Raw genomic sequence first — 19,942 nt, forward strand, 5'->3', positions numbered from 1 at the left:
GATCCAGTGCAGGGTTGGGGCAGTGCCTCAAGACACTGGTGCACTGATGTCAGAGTGTCATGGCTGGGGTGAGGCGCTGGGAGGTGGGGGGAGGGGGGAGGTAGGCAGTGTGACCACCTCCTCAGACCCTGATGGGCGGCTGGAGACGGCTCTGGAAGCAGGAGCATTGAGGATGGTGAAGGAGCAGAGAAGAGGTGGAAAATGGAAGAGGCAGGGTCCTGCTGGGAGCCCCGAGAGGATGCTGCTCCCACGCGGTGGGGGTGTCACCAGGGCCGTCTCACCTCCCTCCCAACGCTCCCCCTTCCTGTCTGTGGGCATTGCTGGAGACGTGCAAACAGCCATTTATACAGAAAAACCGTCACGGGGATTACAGATGCCAGCTGGATTTTGCACATGAGGATTGTGGTTTTGCTTTTATTGACTGAGCCATGTGGCCTGTGGGATCTCAGCTCCCCAATCCAGGATCTAACCCGAGCCCATGCAGTGGAAGTGCAGAGTCCTAACCACTGGATCACCAGGGAAGTCCCCGTGGCTTTGTTTTTATAGGTTAGATCTTGATTTTCATGGATTGCTACTAAAATATTTACGGATGAGAGAGTATGTCTGAAATTCAGACTTTGAAGGAAATGAGGCTTACTGTTTTGTTTTTCTGGGGAGTGAGTCTGGAACCCTGGAGACCATCCCTTGCTCTCTAGGTGTCTCTACACTTAGGCCGTGTGCCAACTGCATGCCTTCGCAGGAGTGGCCCTGGTGTGCAACATCTGCGGAGTGACCGGTCCTGGGTGGTTCCCCAACACCCTCACTAAGAGCATCTGTGTCCACCCATGAACCCCAATACCACCTGTGGGCATGGAGCTGGGCGCTTGCTGGTCACCGTGGACCAAAGGGGCCCCTCCCCCATCAGAAGGGTGGAACCTCCCCACCCACCTTTGTCAAAGCTGGGCTGACCCCGAGGACATTTTCCTCATCCTGGAGCAACTGGCCGTAACCCTCCCCTGCTCAAGGGATGTGAAGAGAGAGCAGGAGTCCATGGACTCCAGCCACTCCGGCCTCCCCGGCAACTGCTCCAACCCACTGATCAGGTCACCAGGGATGTGATGCCCCAGATGGAACAGAAACCCTGAGCCAGGTGGCTTCAGCAACGGACTCATCTTTATTGAGAGTGCATTTTTGCATCAGCTGTTCATAAGGATTGCAAATCACCCATTTGAAAAGCTTCCCCTTCTATATAGCTCTGGCCATGCCCAGAAAGCAGTGAAAATACGTTGTACAGCAAACACTTTCCACCCTAACAGCCATGACAGCTCACGACAATGCAGATATCTACAACAGGACAGAGTAAGTTCAAATATTAGACACTTATGGGATGATTCGAAAACTAATATTGTGTGTTTTTCCAGATAAGGAAGACCAGTCATTATAAAAATACTTTATATAAATTCAGAACTAAAACATTTAATCCTATAAAAATATCTTTTCCTAATAAAAGTATCAATTTCTAGATGAATGTCCTTTATCGACATCAGTTATGTCCTTAAGTTTTCAGGAAATACCCCCATGTCAGACTGTCCACTGAAACCCACATGTAAAGTCACACCATGGCCGGTTATCAAGAACGGACCACATAGTCCCGTCCCAGTTATTCTACAGGAAGTTAACTCAGGTGTCTATGAATTAGGAAAGCCAGCTATGCGGTGCCTTCCGCTGTTTAACTGGGAAACCCGGTGATGGCGTTCTGCCCACCCTCGGAAATCAGCTCGTTCATCTCGTTCTGTTTACTCTCCTTGAGGGCGTGGTTCGGGGCTGCTTTCTGCGTCTGGGCTCGCTTGGACCTCCTGAAACACACCTTGAGCAGCAGGTAGCACAGCTCAGCCACGTTGAGCAGCATGCAGATGACGGACGCGGAGATCATGAAGATGGTGAAGACCGTCTTCTCGGTGGGCCGGGAGATGAAGCAGTCCACCAGGTTGGGGCAGGGCTGGATGCCGCACTTCAGCACCCAGGGCAGGTGGTACCCATTGTACAGGAAGTAGAAGACATACATGAAGGCAGCCTCGAAGACGATGCGGAAGAAGATGCTGCTGGTGTAGGTCCACCACAGCGAGCCCTCAATCCGGACCTTCTGCCGCTTGATGTCCTCCAGGTCCTTGAACTCACTCCTCGTCTCGCCCCGTCTGAACCGCCGGGCAGCCTCGTGCCTATAGTAGGCCACGTGCATGGCCACCAGCAGGGCGGGCGTGGACACGAAGATGAGCTGCAGCGCCCAGAGCCGGATGTGCGAGACGGGGAAGAAGTGGTCGTAGCACACGTTCCTGCACCCGGGCTGCAGGGTGTTGCACACGAAGTCCTCCTGCTCGTCCCCCCAGACCTCCTGGGCGGCCACCACCAGGATCATGACGCGGAAGACAAAGAGGACGGTGACCCACACCTTCCCAATGCTGGTGGAGTGTTTGTTCACGCCCCCGACGAACGTGTGCAGAGTGCCCCAGTCCATGCTGCCGCTTCACCCTGCTCAGGCGAGAACACAGCGTTGTGAGTGGGGTGGTCCCTCCGTGTAAAACAGGTCTAATGTCACAGACGGGAGCCCTTCTCTTGACATCACCCTCTTGACTGCAAGTAGGCAGTTTTCTGGTGGGGGGAATACCCACCCTGAGAACACTCTCAAGTTCTCATAGGGGTTTAGGACCATCTTTTTTTAAAAAAAGGAATATAGTTTCTTTACAATGCTGTTGGTTTCTGCTGTACAACAAAGTGAATCAGCTATATGTATACATACATCCCTTCTCCCCCACACTCATTCCACTTGTCTAGTCATCACAGAGCAGAGCTGAAGGCTCTGTTATAAAGCAGCTGCCCACTAGCTATTAATATCTATTTCACACATGGCAGTGTATAGACGTCAATTCTAATCTCCAAGTTCGTCCCGCCCTCTCTTCCCTACTCTGTGTCCCCAAGTCTGTTCTCTACGTCTGTGTCTCTATTGCCACCCTGGAAATAGGTTCATCTGTATCATTTTTCTAGACTCCACGTACATGCGTTAACACAGGATATTTGTTTTTCTCTTTCTGACTTGATCTTGATTCAGCTGAAGTTGAATTATAAGTTAGGTTACTGCCTGACACTGACCCAGGAACTCAGGCAAACACATTTGTTTCCAAACTCCCTTTTAATTCTTGTTTCACTCTGGTCAAGGGATCACAGAGGTTCCTCAGTAGACTTTATGCATTAAATGGCTTATCCGAGGGGAAAAAAATCATTTATTTAACCCAGCAGACTAAGAAGGGACTCGAACAACATCATTTGCCATAATCATGTGCTCCCAGGAAATCTAGTACCATAGCTACTCCAAGAACCTCTTCCAGAAGAGAACCACAGGCCTCTACAAACAGGCTGACTTTGCTCTCCCATCACTGGCAGTGCCGGCTTCATGCTGATGGGCTCCAAGTTCACACCAGGAGCCACGAGTGGAGGGCCAGCCCCTCCTGCCATGGGGTTCCCCCCGCCAACAACGCCCTGATCCAGCATCCTGAGGCAGGGCCTCCGCTGTGAACCTGCACAGTTCACATGGTGGATGCCTCCACACTGCCAACAGCAGACCTGAGAACTGGTCAGCATCTACTCAGAAGAGGAGAATGGCCCCTTTGAGAATCTTCTAAAAGAGAAAGACCACCTCCTTGGTAAAAAACATGCTCACCAGGTTCACACGCCCATTTACAGGGAGGTGTCCCCCAAAGCCTTTTGTCCACCCCGCCCAAGAGACTTTCTTGCACTTGAATGTGGGTCAGGCTACTCCCTTTCAGGCTGACTCTCCCCAGTCTCCTTAGGGTCCCCCACTCTGTCCACCACCTGGCATTATACTGGCTAACACTAGGAAGAAACTGGGGAGTTTGAGGTGGTGCACAGTTGCACTCAGGTGAGCCCAGGTGAGTCCAAGTGTGTCCAGGTGAGCCCAGGTATACCCAAGTGTGTTCAGAAGCCAGCTCTCTCACATCCTATGCTGTGAAAGGATGCCCCCATTTTGGTTGGCAGTCTGAGAAATTCGTCTTTTGCCCTTGGTTTGACTTTTAGAGCACATGTTCTTGGGAAGACTCGAGGTCTCAGGAGGCTATGCCTCCATCCACGTCGCCCTGCATGGGACCCTCCTCTGCTGTCTGGTGGGAGTGAGATGGGCACTCACTGGGCAGGGGGAGGGGTGCGCAGAGTGCTGGAAGCATCCTCTTCTGTCTTTTTCTTTGTCCAGAACAGTCAGAGCCAAGTACAGGGAAAGCCCTCCCTCCCGCCCACCCATCACTAGGGCCAACCAAATGACAGCCCCTAAGCACCTGTTAGCACTCATTGAGCGTCTGCTGGATGCAGACATTGGCCGTCACCCTTGAATCCCCGGGACCAGCCGGGTCCCGGCCAAGGGGGCTCTCGCACAGTGAGAAGCTGGCTGTGGGTCCAGGGTGCGCCAACTGCTGCGGCCAACGTTCTCATGTCCCTCACGAGGGACACCCGCATGACGAGTTATCAGGAAGGTTCGAGAGCTCAGACTGGTGAGGACAGCTGAGCCCAGTTTCCCCAGGCAGCTCTTCACTCTTGTTCCCGGAAAGACCTGTTCGCAGCGGGGCATCAACCTGGAGGTGGGGCAGAGCCTGGAAGGAGCCCCGGGCGTGCTCCCAGCTGGAGACTTGATTCCTATGTGGATCCAGGACAGGACCCAAAGGCAGAACTGTCAGTCAGAAAGCCAGGTTTTTGCTTTTTTGAAAAAAAGAGCTGAGGAAAAACACATGCCTCTTTAAAAGCACACTCTTTAAAGTTGCGGTTTCTGTCCTTAAAGTTTTGATTGGAGTCTGTGTGAGTGCCCAGGGAGTGGGGACATGGGGACCTTGGTCAGGAAGACAGGGCCCAGGCTCAGACCGCTGACCCCATGGGCTGATGGATTTCCAAGTCCATAGTAATGAGTCTTTGATCTAAAAGCCTTGTTGGAGACGATGTGGACTGTAGGATTGACTCGGCTCCTAGTGGAAGTTGTCAGAATAAATCCTCCCAGTCATCCTCACCCTCTGGAAGCACTGGGATGCACCCAGTGGGAGGAAGAAACGTGGTTGTCTGATGTCTGGACATACTTTACAGTGGCCGCTCACCCTGGAAGTCCCTCCTTTCTGTTCACAAGGTGGAGATGGTCTCCGGTTAACCAGAAGACCTCTCCCACAGAAGTGGGGTGGACTCAATGCCCAACCAGCAAGTTTTGATTGATCAAATAAAGGTCACAGTTTCTCAAACTCTTCAAATTGTAGAGAATTTAAACTCTCCCACCGGTAAGAAGGCTCTTTCCTCTCTGAGTTCTCTCTTCACAGCTGCCTGAGAAAGGCACAACCCCCACCCACCCCTCAACCCAAGGGCTGGAGGCCACAATGGCCAGGAGGGATTCAGAGAGCTGACATCAAGGGAGAGGTCAGGAGGTCACCCTCCAAGTAAGGACTCCACTTTCTAGAGCAGATTCCTCCACTCCTGCCCCTGGAGCATCTCCTTAAAAAACAGGGACAATTATCTTGGCGGCAGCTTTATTTCTTTCAACTTCTCTGGGGACTTTCACTAAAATCAGCAATTTGCCTTTAAATAAAGAGAAAGAAATGAGGTGCCTTCCTAGGGTGTCTGCACCCTTCCTGGTGTCTGTCATCCTGGAGGCTTCTGTACTAGGAGCACTAGGAGACTAGCCGAGGGTGTGGACCCCCACAGTAGCCGCTGCCCCCAGGCCTCTTCCACACCAGGACTAGGGCAGTCCCCCCTCCCCTGCAGGAAAGCCAGGGGTGAGCCTGTTGGAGACATTTTGGTTGCAGGAGACCTGAAGGCAAAATTATTTTCCATAATAACTGCCTCCTTCGGAACCATCACAATTAGTATTAAACAAAGTGCCTCTTTCCTTTCAGGCTTCAAGCAAGCTGCAGCCAAGGGGAGGAGCTTTTGCAATAAAAAGTACAATATTAACTCTTTCCTTGTGGCCCAGATTGGTTTCTTTCAACTGGCGCCTTCTTGACTCTCCTTTAAAGAAATAGTAGGTTTGCTTGGCCCCAGTCTCTGGCTGTAGGAAGGTGGTGACGCTCAACCTCCTGGAGGCAAAGACCACTGGGCTATGTGGTGTCTGTACTCACTGGACACATAGTCGCAGCCCAAGTGCTTTGCTCTGAAAATAGGAAAACAGGAACCTGACTTACGAAGAGAGGGTGCCAGGAAGAGAGACTGTGCTTCCCTCTTACAATTCAAATAGTTTAGGTCTATTAACATTCTGCCTCAGCAATACAGCTTTTTGTTTTAAAACATATTTACTCACAACTAGTTTGGCTGACAAAGCCGTTCCAGTGTCACTGGTGACAGAAGCTAAACTAAAGGCCCAGGAACGACCGCATCCCTCAGCACTCGCCTCCAGGCGAAGATTTCCCAGGGCGGGACTCCCTCCAATGACTCATCCCCGAGTCTCCGATGGACCTGAGGACAGGACACTCCTCACTATGTCTATATCAGCTCTGGATGACGGAAAAGCCTGCGTTGATAAGAGACAGTCAGGCCAATGCAAAACCAGCACCCTGGGCTCCAGTCAAGGACTCACAGTTCCTCGGCCCGAGAGGACTCCAGGCAAGGGTCCCTCTTCTAGGGCGTTGTTTTCCTGCACCATCAATCACCAATCACCCATCACCCAGCCTCCAGCGGCACTCAGCATCCCCCAGGAACAGGAAGCCAGTGCACCTTCTGAGGGCAATGAGGATGTGACCCAAAGAGGGAGAAAGAGTAGCTGTGGCCACAGCCCTTCGGCCCCTCCCTGGGTGTCCACTGCACGACCCTGGTGTGCCAGTTTTCCTTCATCCCCAGAACTGTTATGGGGGTTGTCTGGCCCCTGCCAGTTTCCTGATGCTGCATACTTCAAATACACAATAAAATAAAAATAAAATTTTTAGTGTGGGCTCTTTTGCTTATCACAATAATAGTAACCAAAAAAGCAATAATGATAAGAAAGCCCAATGCTGAACTTCAAGCCCATTCCCTTAAGAAAAAGAAGATGGAATTTGAAGAATCAAATATACTCCCCAAGTCAGCAGCCTGAAAAAAAAAAAAACAAACCACAACCTTAAACTCTCTCCTTAATCAAAAAGAGTCTTTTCCTTTTGTCTCTAGGAATCTCAAGTCATCCAAGGGACAATGTGATAGCTGATTTTTAAATTTAAGTACTCAAAAATTCATCAACTGTCCATTCAAAGTAATGACCAGTAAAGATAAAATGGATTTAGGACTCATATACTTCTTCAAAATTAACTCAGTAAAAATGAAAAAAAAATCCAGTCTATGGAGTCTAACTATAAAAGTGGACACTTCATAGGATTATATGTACTTCTTAATCCATTTAAGAATTCAAAGAGTTAAAAAAAAATTTTTTTTTTTCCATTTAGCCATCTCTGTTCATTCAAGCAAACCTGTGTGCCTTCCAAACATTTAGGTCCAGCTGGAGTTAAATGATCCTGGGAATAAAAACAAAAAAGCCCTCAGGGACCCAGTTTCATTCTCACGGATCAAGTGAGTCAAACAGAAACCTTAACATGACAATGGATTCACCGGCAGCATCATGCCTTTGCAGACTTGGAACTCTGGGCTGGAAATTATTTTCCCACAATTTCATTCTAACATTTTAACAAAAGTATACAAACCACTCACAGCTCCTGGGACATTCAGAACAAGCCCGGGTGTGTGGTGAGTCTCCTCACACCCTGTTGAAATTGTTCAGTCAGAACCTCTGATGGTTCTTTTCCTTTTTAAAGCTCTTATAATTCAGAAAAGTCATAAAAGGAGAATAAAGTCCCTGTTTCCGGTATCAGACTTTGTTTTCATACAGTGGAGCAGCTGAACCAACTGGCATCTTCTGGGTTGGGTCAACGGGGTGACAGCAAGTGGGACCCCCTCCAGTTATGTCAGAGGCTCCTCTCTTCATAATCCATTTCCCCTGCCTGGCAGGGTTCCCATGCCACCCCCAGAGTCTTGGGACGAGCAGCAGACAAGGCTCTGTGCGTCCTGCAATTCTAAGGAGCCTGGCTGGGGCAGGAGCCTCTTCTAGAACACTGTCAGAGCTGGGGCAAGAAAAGGCTTCTGTGGCATCAAGTCTGCTCGAGAAAGAGAGCAAGGGTGCCTGGATGAATTCAACCAGGCACTCAACCCACTGTGAAATGCCACCTGGGGAGGCGATGCGAGGGTCGCTGGCCCTCGCCCGTGTGGTTGCAGGCCCCCAACCCCTCGGGGTCCACAGCTTTGTCCAGCTCTCACTCACCTCACACTCTGTCCACTCTCCAGGAAGGGCGGCCAAACCGGTCACAACCACACACCTGTGCCAGGTGATACCCGGCCCGTCTCCCCCACCAGAGGGAAGAGGCCTCCAGTGCCTCCGCCTTTTAACTGAGATGTGTCACCAGTGACACTTAATTACTGTGGTCCAGTGACTGTCTTCTTGTCACGTGCGGCCCACAGATGCCCAGCTGACATCACGGGGCTACTCCGGCCAGTTCTCCCTGGATATGTTGGTTAGTCCCGCGGCCCCAAACGCGAGCCCGACCTTGCCAGTGACCCGTGAAAGACAGGACACACCAAACCGCAGCAGAGGAAGTGGGGGAAAGGGGCCCTTGAAAATCCGGCGTGAGGCTTCTATAAAACCTGCTGTGCAAGTCCGGGGGGACCCGGGGAAAAGTCAAACCAGTCCATCCTCGTTCCTGCGAGCGCGCCGGCGGCGGGCGGGAGGATGCGGGGCGCAGGCGGATCCGGCGGACTGTACCCCCGGACCGGGTCGCCGACAGGGACGCCGGGGGCGCTGAGGGCCAGGGGACTGCGGGCGCCGACCTACCTGCTCCGGCTTCTGGATGCAATTCCTGCGGCAGAGATGGGAGGCGCGCCCCCTCTGCTCACCTGCTGCGCGCGCTCGGGGCGCGGGGTCCCAGGGCGGCGCACCCGCCTCCGTCGCAGCTGGACTGGCAGGAAGGGCCGGGCGCCGCAGGCTCGGCGGTGTGGGGCGTCTGCAGGGCCCTCCGCGCGCTCCTCTTGGGGATGGCCGGGCTCCCACCTGCAGCGCCTTTTAACCGCGCCCCACCCCGCCTCTGTCCTGACGCTTCTCCGGCGGGAGGCGAGAGGCGAGCGCGCGGGGATCGAAGTGCGCCCGCCACAGGGCGCATGGGGGTGCTGGCGCGGGGCTCACGGGGATGCACGGGGGTGCGGGGCTTACGAGGGCGCATGGAGGTGCGGGGCTCACGGGGTGTGGGGCGCACGGGGGTGCGGGGCGCGGGGTGCGGGGCCGGCCTCCTCTCCTTCCTCCATTCGGGATCGCGGGGCGTGCGGCCTGGTTCAGTCTGGTCCTGGACTGGTGAGGCGGCCCAGGTCTCCCCGCGACACCGGGGGCTTGGGGGCCAGAGCCTGCCCTGGGGCCGGACGGCCGCTTGATTGAGAATCTGGGCGCCTGACTGGGGTCCCCGAGGGACCTCCCGGGCCGGTGGGCCCGCAGCGAGGCTTCCGAGGCCAGACGCGTTGCGCTCAGCGTGAGGGAGGCGGTGTCTTTGCCGGACGCACCCCCGCTTTGCCAGGTGCCTGCAGGGCCCTCTCTCCGAGAGCAGCCTGGAGGCACAGAGACTGTGGGTCTTCATTCATTGCTGACGGCTTGTTAGAATTAAAGCGGTTGTTTTACTAGTCATCTCCGCCCTTTGCCACCTCCTCCGAAGGAAGCAGAGAGGGCCTTCTCCGCCAGCCCCGCGCCCCCTCCCACAGGTCACCTTGGAGCCCCAGGAGCGCCCCAGGTAGCGGCCACAGCGTCCAGTGCGGTGGGAATGGTGGAAGCCACTTAGGGACCAGGCTTTACAGGTTCAAACCTGTCCCACTGCAGATAGGGGACGTGTCTTGGAGAAGGCAATGGCAAGCCACTCCAGTACTCTTGCCTAGAAAATCCCATGGATGGAGGAGCCTGGTAGGCTGCAGTCCATGGGGTCACTACGAGTCAGACATGACTGAGCGACTTCACTTTCACTTTTCACTTTCACACATTGGAGAAGGAAATGGCATCCCACTCCAGTGTTCTTGCCTGGAGAATCCCAGGGACGGGGGAGCCTGGTGGCCTGCCGTCTATGGGGTCACACAGAGTCGGACACGACTGAAGTGACTTAGCAGCAGCAGCAGTAGCAGCAGTAACAGCAGTAACTGAATCCTACCCTCTCCCCCAAACCAGGGGCTGCCATCTGCACCCCTTCTCCAAAGCAGAGGGTTGGTGGTGAGGGCTGAGATGTCTCTCCTGGGTGGTGGAAGCTGAACCGAGGCTTTATATTAAACACCCTTCTTCCTAAATACTTTATTTGAAGAGAAGGAGGTTCTCCGAAAATGGCATCAGAGACAGAGAGCACAGTTCGGCCCCTGGAATGTCTTTAAGGTAGGGGTGGAGAGAGACAAAAATCTGTTCCAGGCTTTTCCAGGAGACAGACCTGCTGCCGTCATGTGTTTGTGGCCTTGAGGGTTTGGCGGGTCCTCTACTACCCTCCACCCTCCTCCAACAGGCCCTTTTCCAGTCTCCTTCCCTCCCCTCCGCCCCCGCCCCAGACAAACGCTCCAGCCAGGCACAACATTAGCAAAGTAAAATAACTCAACTTTATAAGCAGGCTGTAAATGTCTTTGGGGATTATAAGCATTTCAAGACCTTTTCTGGGCTTCCCTGGTGGCTCAGCTGGTAAAGAGTCTGCCTGCAATTCAGGAGACTCACGTTTGATCCCTGGGTCAGGAAGGTCCCCTGGAGAAAGGCATGGCAACCCACTGCAGTATTCTTGCCTGGAGAATCCCGTGGACAGAGGAGCCTGTGGGCTACAGTTCATGGAGTCACAAAGAGTCAGACACGACTGAGTGACATGCAGGCAAGACCTTTTCTAATTTCCACAGCACCAGGCAGGGTGCTTCCCACTCAGCAGACGTGGCTGCATCAGGGTTTGCATCTTGATTGATTTGTCTCTTGACACAACAGCTGATCCTAGAAATGGCTTTTACTCTTGAAGCAGGACTGCCCACATTCCCCCTCCAACATGGGATCCATGCAATGCCGCCTGAGCGGTTTTGCTCTGGAGTGGCAGCAGCTGTTCCAGGACCATCAAGGAAAGAACCTTCCAGAGCATTTGCTCAGGTGACCAAAATGGGGCCGTCTCAACACCAGATAAAAAACATCTCTTTCTCCTGTTCTTGTGATCTGTATCAGCCCCATGGTGCTGACTTTTTTCCTGTTATTTGTTTCTTAATGTTTCAACGTTTTCTCCTAAAATCAGGAAAACAAGGCCATACCATGTCCATCAACATCCTACTGGAGGTGCCATTTAATATAACAACACAAGAAGAGGAAATACAAACGCTTATAGATATGGAAGTAAGTGGAAGTAACAAAACTGTCTTATTTTATACATGACAAAAAAGAATCAATAAAAATTCTCTTGGAACTAATAAACAATTATAGGGAAGTTACAGGATACAGGATTAATACGCAAAAGTCTATTGCTTCCCTATATGTCAGCAATGAACAATTGGAATTTGAAATTGAAAACACCACATGCTTGTATTAGCACCAAAAAATTAAATACGTATTATGTGTGTGTAATACAGAGAAGGAAATGGCAACCCACTCCAGTATTCTTGCCTGGAAAATCCCGTGGACAGAGGAGCCTGACAGGCTATAGTCCATGGGTCTGCAAAGAGTCAGACACGACTTAGTGACTAAAGCACCACTATGTGTGTATTAGTCACTTGCAACCCCGTGGACTGTATCCTGTCTCTGTCCTGGAATTCTCCTGGCAAGAATACTGAGTGGGTTGCCATTCCCTTCTCCAGGGGATCTTTCCAACCCACGGATTGAACCTGGGTGTCCTGCATTGCAGGCAGAGTCTCTACCGTCTGAACCAACAGGAAAGCTACCTCCCCTCCCCCATCCCAGCCTTCAAAAAAAAAAAATTAAATGCTTAGATATAAATCTAACTAATGTGCACTATATGAAAAAAACCCCAAACTCTGGTGAAATAGATAGCACATCTAAATAAACAGAGATAGTTCGTGTTTGAACTAGATTTTTAGTGCTGCTGTAACAAGCTATCAGAAACCAAGTGAACAAAACAACAGAATTTTTTCTGTCACAGTTCTGGAGTCTAGAAGTTCTGTGCAAAGTTGGGGCCAGGCTGTGCTCCCTCTGAAGATTTCAGGAGCTGCTCCCTCATCTGTCCAGCTTCCAGTGGTGGCCTCCCTCCTGTCTCTACCTCTGATATCACACGTGTCTGTGTCTTCCCTACGGTCACTGTTCATTCCTCTTGAGAAGGCCACGGTCATGTTGGGCTTCAAGGCCACCCTAATCCAGTGCAGCCTCATCCTTACTAATCACACCTGGAAATCTCTCTTTTCAAAGAAGGTCACATTCACGGGTCCTTCCCTGGTGGCTCAGAGGTTAAAGCGTCTGCCCCCAACGCGGGAGACCCGGGTTTGATCCCCGGGTTGGGAAGATCCCCTGGAAAAGGAAATGGTAACCCACCCCAGTATTCTTGCCTGGAGAATCCCATGGACGGAGAAGCCTGGTAGGCTACAGTCCATGGGGTCGCAAAGAGTCAGACACGACTGAGCGACTGAACGGAACGGAACGGGGCGTAGGACTTCAGCCTATCATCTGCAGACCCAATTCAACCCACAATAGTGTTCTTGGACAGGGCGACTCAACCTTACCAAGATGTCTGCTTCTCCCAACTTGGTCTCTAGATATAGAGCTGTCTCCATCTAAATCTCAGGAAGATATCTGTGGATACATTAACCAGCAAGCTGATCATAACACTTATACCAGGAAAAGAGCAGTGGGGCAAAAGGCCCAGAATAGATAGCAAAATACTGAAGAAGAACAAAATTGGAAGATGTTTGCCATCCAGCTTGAAAAGTTACTCTAAAGCTACGGGAATCAGGGAAGTGTGGTGCTGGTTAAAGAATGGAAACACAGATCAATGGAGGAGAAAAGAGAGCCGGAGACAGACCCAGGTAAATAAAGTGAACTGAATTTTGATGAAGGAGCAAAGGGAATTCAATGGAGAAAGGATAGTCTTTTCAATAAATGGTTCTGAAACACCTGGATTTTCACATGCAAAAAAAAAAAAAAGTGAAAAAGGAAGAAAGAAGGAAGGAAAAACAAGGAATCTAGACACAGACATTTCACAGAAATTAATTCAAAATGGATCATACCTCTAAATGTAAAATACAAAACTGTAAAACTTTAGGAGACAGCCTAGGAGATGAAATATAAAGGTGACCTTAGGTTTGATAATGACTTTTTAGCTACAGCACCAGAAGGATGGTCCATGAAAGAAAATATGGCTACGCTTATTGTTGTTTAGTCACTAAAGTGTGTCCAACTCTTTGTGACCCCCGTGACTATAGCCCCCCAGGCTTCTCTGTCCATGGAATTCTCCAGGCAAGAATACTGGAGTGGGTTGCAATTCCCTTCTCCAGGGGGATCTTCCTGACTCAGGAATTGAAGCCGCATCTCTTGCATTGGCAGGCGGATTCTTTACTGCTAAGCAACCAGGGAAGCCCATTGCTAGATTAAAATTAAAAATGTCTGCTCTGTGAAAGAGCTGGTAAGAGAAGGAAAGGACAGGCCACAGACCTTAACAGACCTCACCAAAGGAGACACACAGAGGGGAAATAAGCACATGAAGAGATGTTCCGCATTGTGATATCATCAGGGAAACACAAAGAAAAACAGAAGTGAGATCCCACTACACACCTATTAAAAAGCCTGAAAATCCATGGAAAGTCCGAATGCTGGGGACGCTGTGCGGCAACAGGACCTCTCGCTCCCTGCTGGTGGGAATTCAAAACTTGTAGCCACTTTGGAAGATCGTTTGGCAGTTTCTTACAAGTGTTAACACAGGAATCCAGCAACTGTGCTTGTGGCATTTACCCAAAGGAGCTGAAAACTTATGTCCACATGAACATAAAAACCTGCACACGAATGTTTGTAGCACTTTTATTCCTAATGGTCAAACTTGGAAGCAACCAAGATGTCCTTCAGTTAGTGATGGATAAATAAACTGTGGTACATCCAGACAATGAAATATTATTTAGATATGAGCTATAAAGCCATGAAAAGACATGGAGGAAACTTCCGTGCACACGACTAAATGAAAGAAGCGAGTCTGAAAAGGCCAAACACTGTATGATTCCAACTGCATGACATTCTGGGAAAGGCAAAACTATGGAGACAGTAAGAAGATCAGTGGTTTCAGGGTTTGAGGGAGGGAGGGATGAACAGGTGGAGCACAGAGGAATTCCAGGGAGGCCTGCTTTGTATGAGATGATGATGGTGGATACATGTCATTGTCCATTTATCCAAACCCGTAGCAAGTCCAATGCAAGAGTGACCCCCAGTGTAGACCACAGACTCTGGGCAACGATGACGTGTCAGTGTTGGGTTCATCCATTGTATTAATAACAAGGGTACCGTGTGTTGGGAGGATGTTGAAATCGGGAGAAATTGCATAGGGGAGAGGTGGTATATGGGAACCCTCTACACTTTCTTCTCAGCTTTTTTGTAAGCCTAAACCTAGAAAAATAAAGTCTGTTCATTAAGAAAATCAATAAAGGAAAGCCCTGGGCTCTTTAGCTTAAGGTCTGGCATGAATTCACAGAAGAGTGTTCATTAACTAATAGCATTTGCTCACAAAAAATTTCAACAAACCATTGAAATGTTGAAACAACTTTTTCTCCTAATAGACGTGTCTGTATCACACTGATCCCCACAGAGATTTTCTTTTCCATTTGCTCAGCAAATAGGTGAGGACTCGCCATGTTCCAGTCCTCACACAGGGCCCAGCACGTGCGGAGTGAGGGCGGGAGACCCTGCTGCGGCTCCCAACCCTTTCCCCTCCGGCCCCTCGGTCTCCTCTCACCCTCCTGTCTGTCGGAGGTGCCCTGGCCTCCGCACTCGGGATCCCTCCTTTGCGGGATCTGCGTGGTGGCCACTTAGAAGGTGTAGGGGCTTCTAACTTTACAGCAAACCAGCACAACAGGAAGGGAGCAGACAGACATCACAGGTCTGGGTTCTCAAAGCATTATTGTCTGAGACGCAAAGAGGGTTCGGACAGTTACTCATCCACGCCCTGGGGCTGTTTGCAGAACCTGAGGGCACTTCAGCAGCTGGGCTGTCAGGGCCCACGCAGGACTTGGACCCAGAGCCGCAGCTGTTTCACTCCTGAGGCTCCTCCATCAGTTCATAGCTCAGGCCATCCAGGCAGACAACCGTCGGTCTTGCCCAGGAACAAGGCTGTGCCCACTGCTGCTCTGTTTCATCTTTGATGAAAACCTCTGCATGGCTCCGAGGAGAGTCAGGCATGTTGCCCAGCAGCATCTGGAGGCCTGGCATCTGACTGTCTCACAGCCGATGAGTGGTCACGTCCTGGCATTGATGTCCCACTGGGGCCTGGAACCTCTGGGGCCTCAGCCTCCCCAGGCCCTGGCCTCCTCCTGGTGGCCTCAGCCTCCCCAGGCCTCAGCCTTCCCAGGCCCCATCTCATCCCTGGGGGTGCAACCTCCCCTCACTGGCTTCAGGGTGTCCCCGGGCCCTCCTCTCCCTGGGGGCAGCACGTTGATCTTGCCTCTGGTTTCTCTGTTCTCACCTTTCTGCTGACAGCATTCAGGCCTTCATCACCTTTTTATTGGCTGATTCTTCTGTTCACTTCGCCTGTTTGAGGGTTCATGCATGTGGGGGGCGGGGCCTTGGAGACACTGGAGCCTGGACCCTCTCTGTCCAGGGCTGGCTAGGGGCCAAGTAGGCAGAGGGTGGGCCCACTTTCTGGTGCCGAGGGGCCTCCAGAGGTGAGCAGCTGTGGGCCCCGGGGCTGGGTGCTCACGTGGGCACCTTAGGGAGAGCTTCCAGCTGCAGAGCTGGCCCTGTGGGGGCCTTGCCGTGTCCCCACTGTGTCCCTGCCCCACCCCACCCATTGACCCCTCTACCTCCCACTGGACCTACCCCGCTGGCTGCGGGAACCTGTGGGGGATGGCCCTCCCTGCATTCGGGGCTGGTCACTTGGCATCTCTGGGTGGAGCTGTTCTTGTGGTCTGGGTTTCACTTTCTTCATCTGGGAAACTCACTTCTGCTCTTAGGGCTCAGTTGCTTTTCTTGGTTCTAGGAGTGATAGTCATTTCCCTCTGACTGTTCTGTGTGTTGTTCACACAGTTACTCTGCACTGAGGTCATTCGGTGATATGGGATGCCGAGAGTTTAAGTGGGGAAAAGACCCCTGAGGACAGAAATATCATTGTCTCTTCTAGTGCCCAGTATCCAGCACTCAGTACCCAGCACCTAGTACCCAGCACCTAGCACCCAGCACCAGCCTCTGCCAGGGCAAGTGCCTTGCCCACAGCAGGTTTTCAGGGAATTTTGTTCAGTGAGTACCCACCTCTCTAACCTGAGTACTAATTTTAGACTCTTCCTTTATTAAGAAAAGTTCTCTGCAGAGTTACCATCTATGGATGGGAAGTCACTGCAAATTTTCTTGCATGTAACTAACATCTCGTGTCCTGTGAGAGCTGACACCCAGGTCCACGGAGTTCAGTGTGGGATAAGGAGTGACCCTGATGTGGTTTTTAGCCTGAGCTGGGGGAACACGGTTCGGGCCCGCAAAGGTGCCGCTAACATAAGTAGGCAGGTGTGGTTGAAAGGTGGACTTATGCAGGCCTCACATGCTGCATGGGCATAGGTGACACTGAGGCAAAGCTCAGGTCTCCCCTGCAGATATGACGGCCAACTCTGCTGGCAGCCCAGGGGCCCGTTGGCCGGGAGCCCCCCGCATGGTTTCTCAGGGTCCTCAGCAGTGGAGGGGGGCCATGCGCTTGCACCATCCGCTGTCTTTGCCCACGGATCCTGCAGCACCTTCACACATGGGAGCTCACTGCAAAACAATTCCCAGATGAGGTCAATGTTTGCCCTTACACAGGAGGAAGCTCAGGGTTCAGAGACGGTCATTCGTTTCTTCATTTCACAAGCATTTATTGGATGGCTGAGCCAGACACACAAGCAGGCACTTGCCCAGACAGGGGATGTGTCAGAACCCAGACTCCTCCTGATTCCCCACCCGAGCTCTTCCCACCATCTCATATGCTTGGAATGAAACGCCTGAAGAAATGAGGGTGGCAGAAATTCTCCCTTCTGTGAAGTGGAGCAGAGATGAGATGCTGGGAACGGAGGTGACCGGGAAAACGCGGACACGAACAAGACATCTGTTGCCTTTGCAGGAGCCCCTGGGAGACTCCGGTTCTGTGAGCTCAGCCCTCCTTCCAGTTTTTCACAAAATCAGGGCCTCTCTCTTCTTGGTCCAGCTCATCTATCACATTTTCTCATTAGCTCCCTCAGTTGAGAGGTGCCCAGAAGGATGGCCACCTGCTCACCCTTCATTTCTGTCCTTTACAACCATCCCCACAGAACTGGCTGGGCAGGGCCGCTGGGGGTCCCCGACCCTGATTCCTCCAGGTACGCTGTTTGTCTCTGACCTGCTCATGTTTGTGGCGGCCTGTGTCCAGCAGTGACCTGGAAACCTGGTCTTTCAGCTGAGCCTGCACTTTCTTAGGACTTGCAGACAAGTGTCACCCATGTGTTGTTCAGGCATCGCTTTCACAGGTGTTTGTGTGCAGGTAATGCACTAGCAGGTGAATCTTCTCAACTGATTTTAAGCCTCACTACAATCCTTGAGATGCAGTGTGATCCCCAGTCTGTGGTCGAGGGTTAAGTGGTGTGAACACAGCTCATAAATGGCAGAACAGGACGTGAGCTCCTGTCTCCCGGGCTCAGGGCAGGACCCCAGGCATCATGTGGAAGAGTCTTAGTCTGGAGCCCACGTTCTGCCAACAAAGCCACAAGGATGTGCTTCTGGTCCCTAAGCACCATGTGACCATACACAAAGCTTGTGGTCACGTGTGTCTTTCTCAGGAAGACTTTGTAGCATTAACTAGACTCTCAGAGAGACCCACGGCCGCAGGGGAACGGGTAGCAGGTCGTGATGCCAGGTCTGCCTGACTGCTCTTCTTGTCTGCCCACTGAGCTCCCAGGGAAGACCAGCTCTTTCCTGCCTAAGTTTCGGGCCTTTTGAGGTCTTGGAAACATAGCATCAGGTTTCATTTACCACATGAGTAATTCCGCCCAAACTCCAGGATGATGGTGGAGGAGCCTGGCGTCCTTCAGTGCCTGGGGTCTCAGAGAGTTGGACACGACTTAGCAAACCAAACAGCAACTCTGCCCAAACAATCAACTTCTATGAGGTTGGTCATAAATACTTCTAGTGACAACTGTTTTTTCTCTGTAATCTGTGATGCAGTGTGGACCCAGACTCAGGTGAAGGGGATGTAGTAATGTTTGGGGATAAATGTTGTAGCCGTGAAAGGTTGTCCCTCTTGGAGGCTTTTTGCATCCTCTCCTTGGAAAGCTGATCCTTGACTCCACTTCTTAAGATGAGCGGCCACGGTCAGCGTGAAGCCCACCTCTGGTTCCCATCTCTTCCAGTCACCCCTTGTCCCCCCATCCTCTGGGTGCTGCTCAGAGACCAGCTCTGACCTGCCCTGTCAGGGCAATGAAAGCCGTGTGGCCCAGGGTCACTGCCCCAGCTCTTGATCACAAAGCTGTGCCAGGCAGGCAGCATCTGGGGGCCAATCCCCTGAGAAAACACCGGGGAGGTGGCCAGCTCAGGAAGAGTGACAGGTTCATGGACCGTCTGAGGGTGACTGGACAAGGGATGGACCAGCCCCAGGTGCAGACCTGCTCAAAGCCTGGCTGTAATGCCGGGCCCGGGGCCCCCACCCCTCACTCCGGGCAGAGCACCTGGGTCCGGCGGCCCCCTGCTTCTCTGGGTGACACGGCCCTGGCTCACATCTCCGGGGCTGTTTGCCCTGCTTTTCTGTAGTACGTGAAGCGACTATGTCAGTGGATATTTGAATTCTAAAAGGAGAAATGGAAAAGAGTAAAAATCTGCATTTTATTTCTAACAAGCCAACTATGTGGGCCCTGGGGGAGGGCTGGGGAGATGGCTGAGCTGGTGGGTTTGGATGACTCTGGTGCCTGGCAGGTGCCCTTGTGCCTCCCTGCCACTCCATCTTCCTACCCTAGGACACAGGCTCTGTTCATGGACGTGAACCCAGAGGCATTTAGTCACTCAGTGACAACTTCCTCTTCAGAGTGGTCTGTGAAAGGAACAGAGCTTTGTCAAGGATGGAAACATCTTTAGAACTTCTATTAGCTTTATTGCTCAAGTTATATGTCCTGAGTAGCAAACACACCAAATCTTGGTGGCTTAAAAATCCACTCTTTTTTTATTTCTTGTGATTCTGTGGGTTCTGGGCTTCCCCGGTGGCTCAGTGGTAAAGAATCTGCCTGCAATGCAGGAGACACCAGAGATGCGGGTTTGAACCCTGGGTCGGGAAGACCCCCTGGAGAAGGGAATGGCAACTCTCTCCAGTATTCTTACGGGAAAATCCCAGGGACAGAGGCCCCTGGTGGGCTACAGTCCATGATGTCACAGAGTCTGACACGACTGAAAGGACTGAGCACACTGTGGGTTCCATCCATCTCACGTGGGGTGTCTGTGCAGCTTGTCCAGCGGGAGCTGAGCCGGGGCCAGCCTGCCCAGGCAGCCTCCTCCCCTTTGGGGCCCTCTCCTTGTGGGGTTCATGCTGAGCCCCGTCAGGCCCCCTGGATGCCCAGGTCCAGTTGTTGGATCTGCTGGACTTGCCTGGCATGGCCACGGCCCTGCCTTCAGCCTACCATGGGTTTCTGTCTCCGGAACCGTGCTGGTGCAGGTGGATGGGACACAGAGCCTGTCTATGCAGTCACCCTGCATGGTTTACACCTGAGGACCCCTATCTGAGACCAGGACAGGGACGAGCCCGATGTCCCGTCAGGA

At 52.0% G+C, this 19,942-nt stretch overlaps 1 protein-coding gene across 3 annotated transcripts; it reads right to left on the reverse strand.

Annotated features, from left to right (window-relative positions):
- Window positions 1-1,146: 1,146 nt before the first annotated feature.
- GJB6 (gap junction protein beta 6) lies at window positions 1,147-9,050 on the reverse strand. 3 transcript variants are annotated; one of them, XM_055426841.2, is made up of 2 exons: window positions 8,923-9,050; window positions 1,147-2,508 (listed from the first exon to the last, which is right to left on the reverse strand). In XM_055426841.2, exon 2 carries the CDS (start codon window positions 2,492-2,494, stop codon window positions 1,709-1,711), a length of 786 nt encoding a protein of 261 aa, XP_055282816.1. In that variant the 5' UTR covers window positions 2,495-2,508; window positions 8,923-9,050; the 3' UTR covers window positions 1,147-1,708. The 3 variants fall into 3 exon arrangements, with proteins under 3 accessions (XP_055282816.1, XP_055282817.1, XP_055282818.1); XM_055426842.2 differs by having other exon boundaries at window positions 8,861-9,034; XM_055426843.2 differs by lacking the exon at window positions 8,923-9,050 and adding an exon at window positions 8,294-8,402.
- Between the last annotated feature and the right edge of the window lie 10,892 nt (window positions 9,051-19,942).

Source organism: Moschus berezovskii, chromosome 13 (assembly GCF_049115385.1).
Source record: "Moschus berezovskii isolate FMDL1 chromosome 13, NW_MosBer_1.0, whole genome shotgun sequence".
NCBI lineage: Eukaryota > Metazoa > Chordata > Mammalia > Artiodactyla > Moschidae > Moschus > Moschus berezovskii.

Bases quoted from the DNA above. Each gene is read 5' to 3' on its own strand.
- GJB6 (XM_055426841.2), bottom strand. From the start codon at position 2,494: ATGGACTGGGGCACTCTGCACACGTTCGTCGGGGGCGTGAACAAACAC.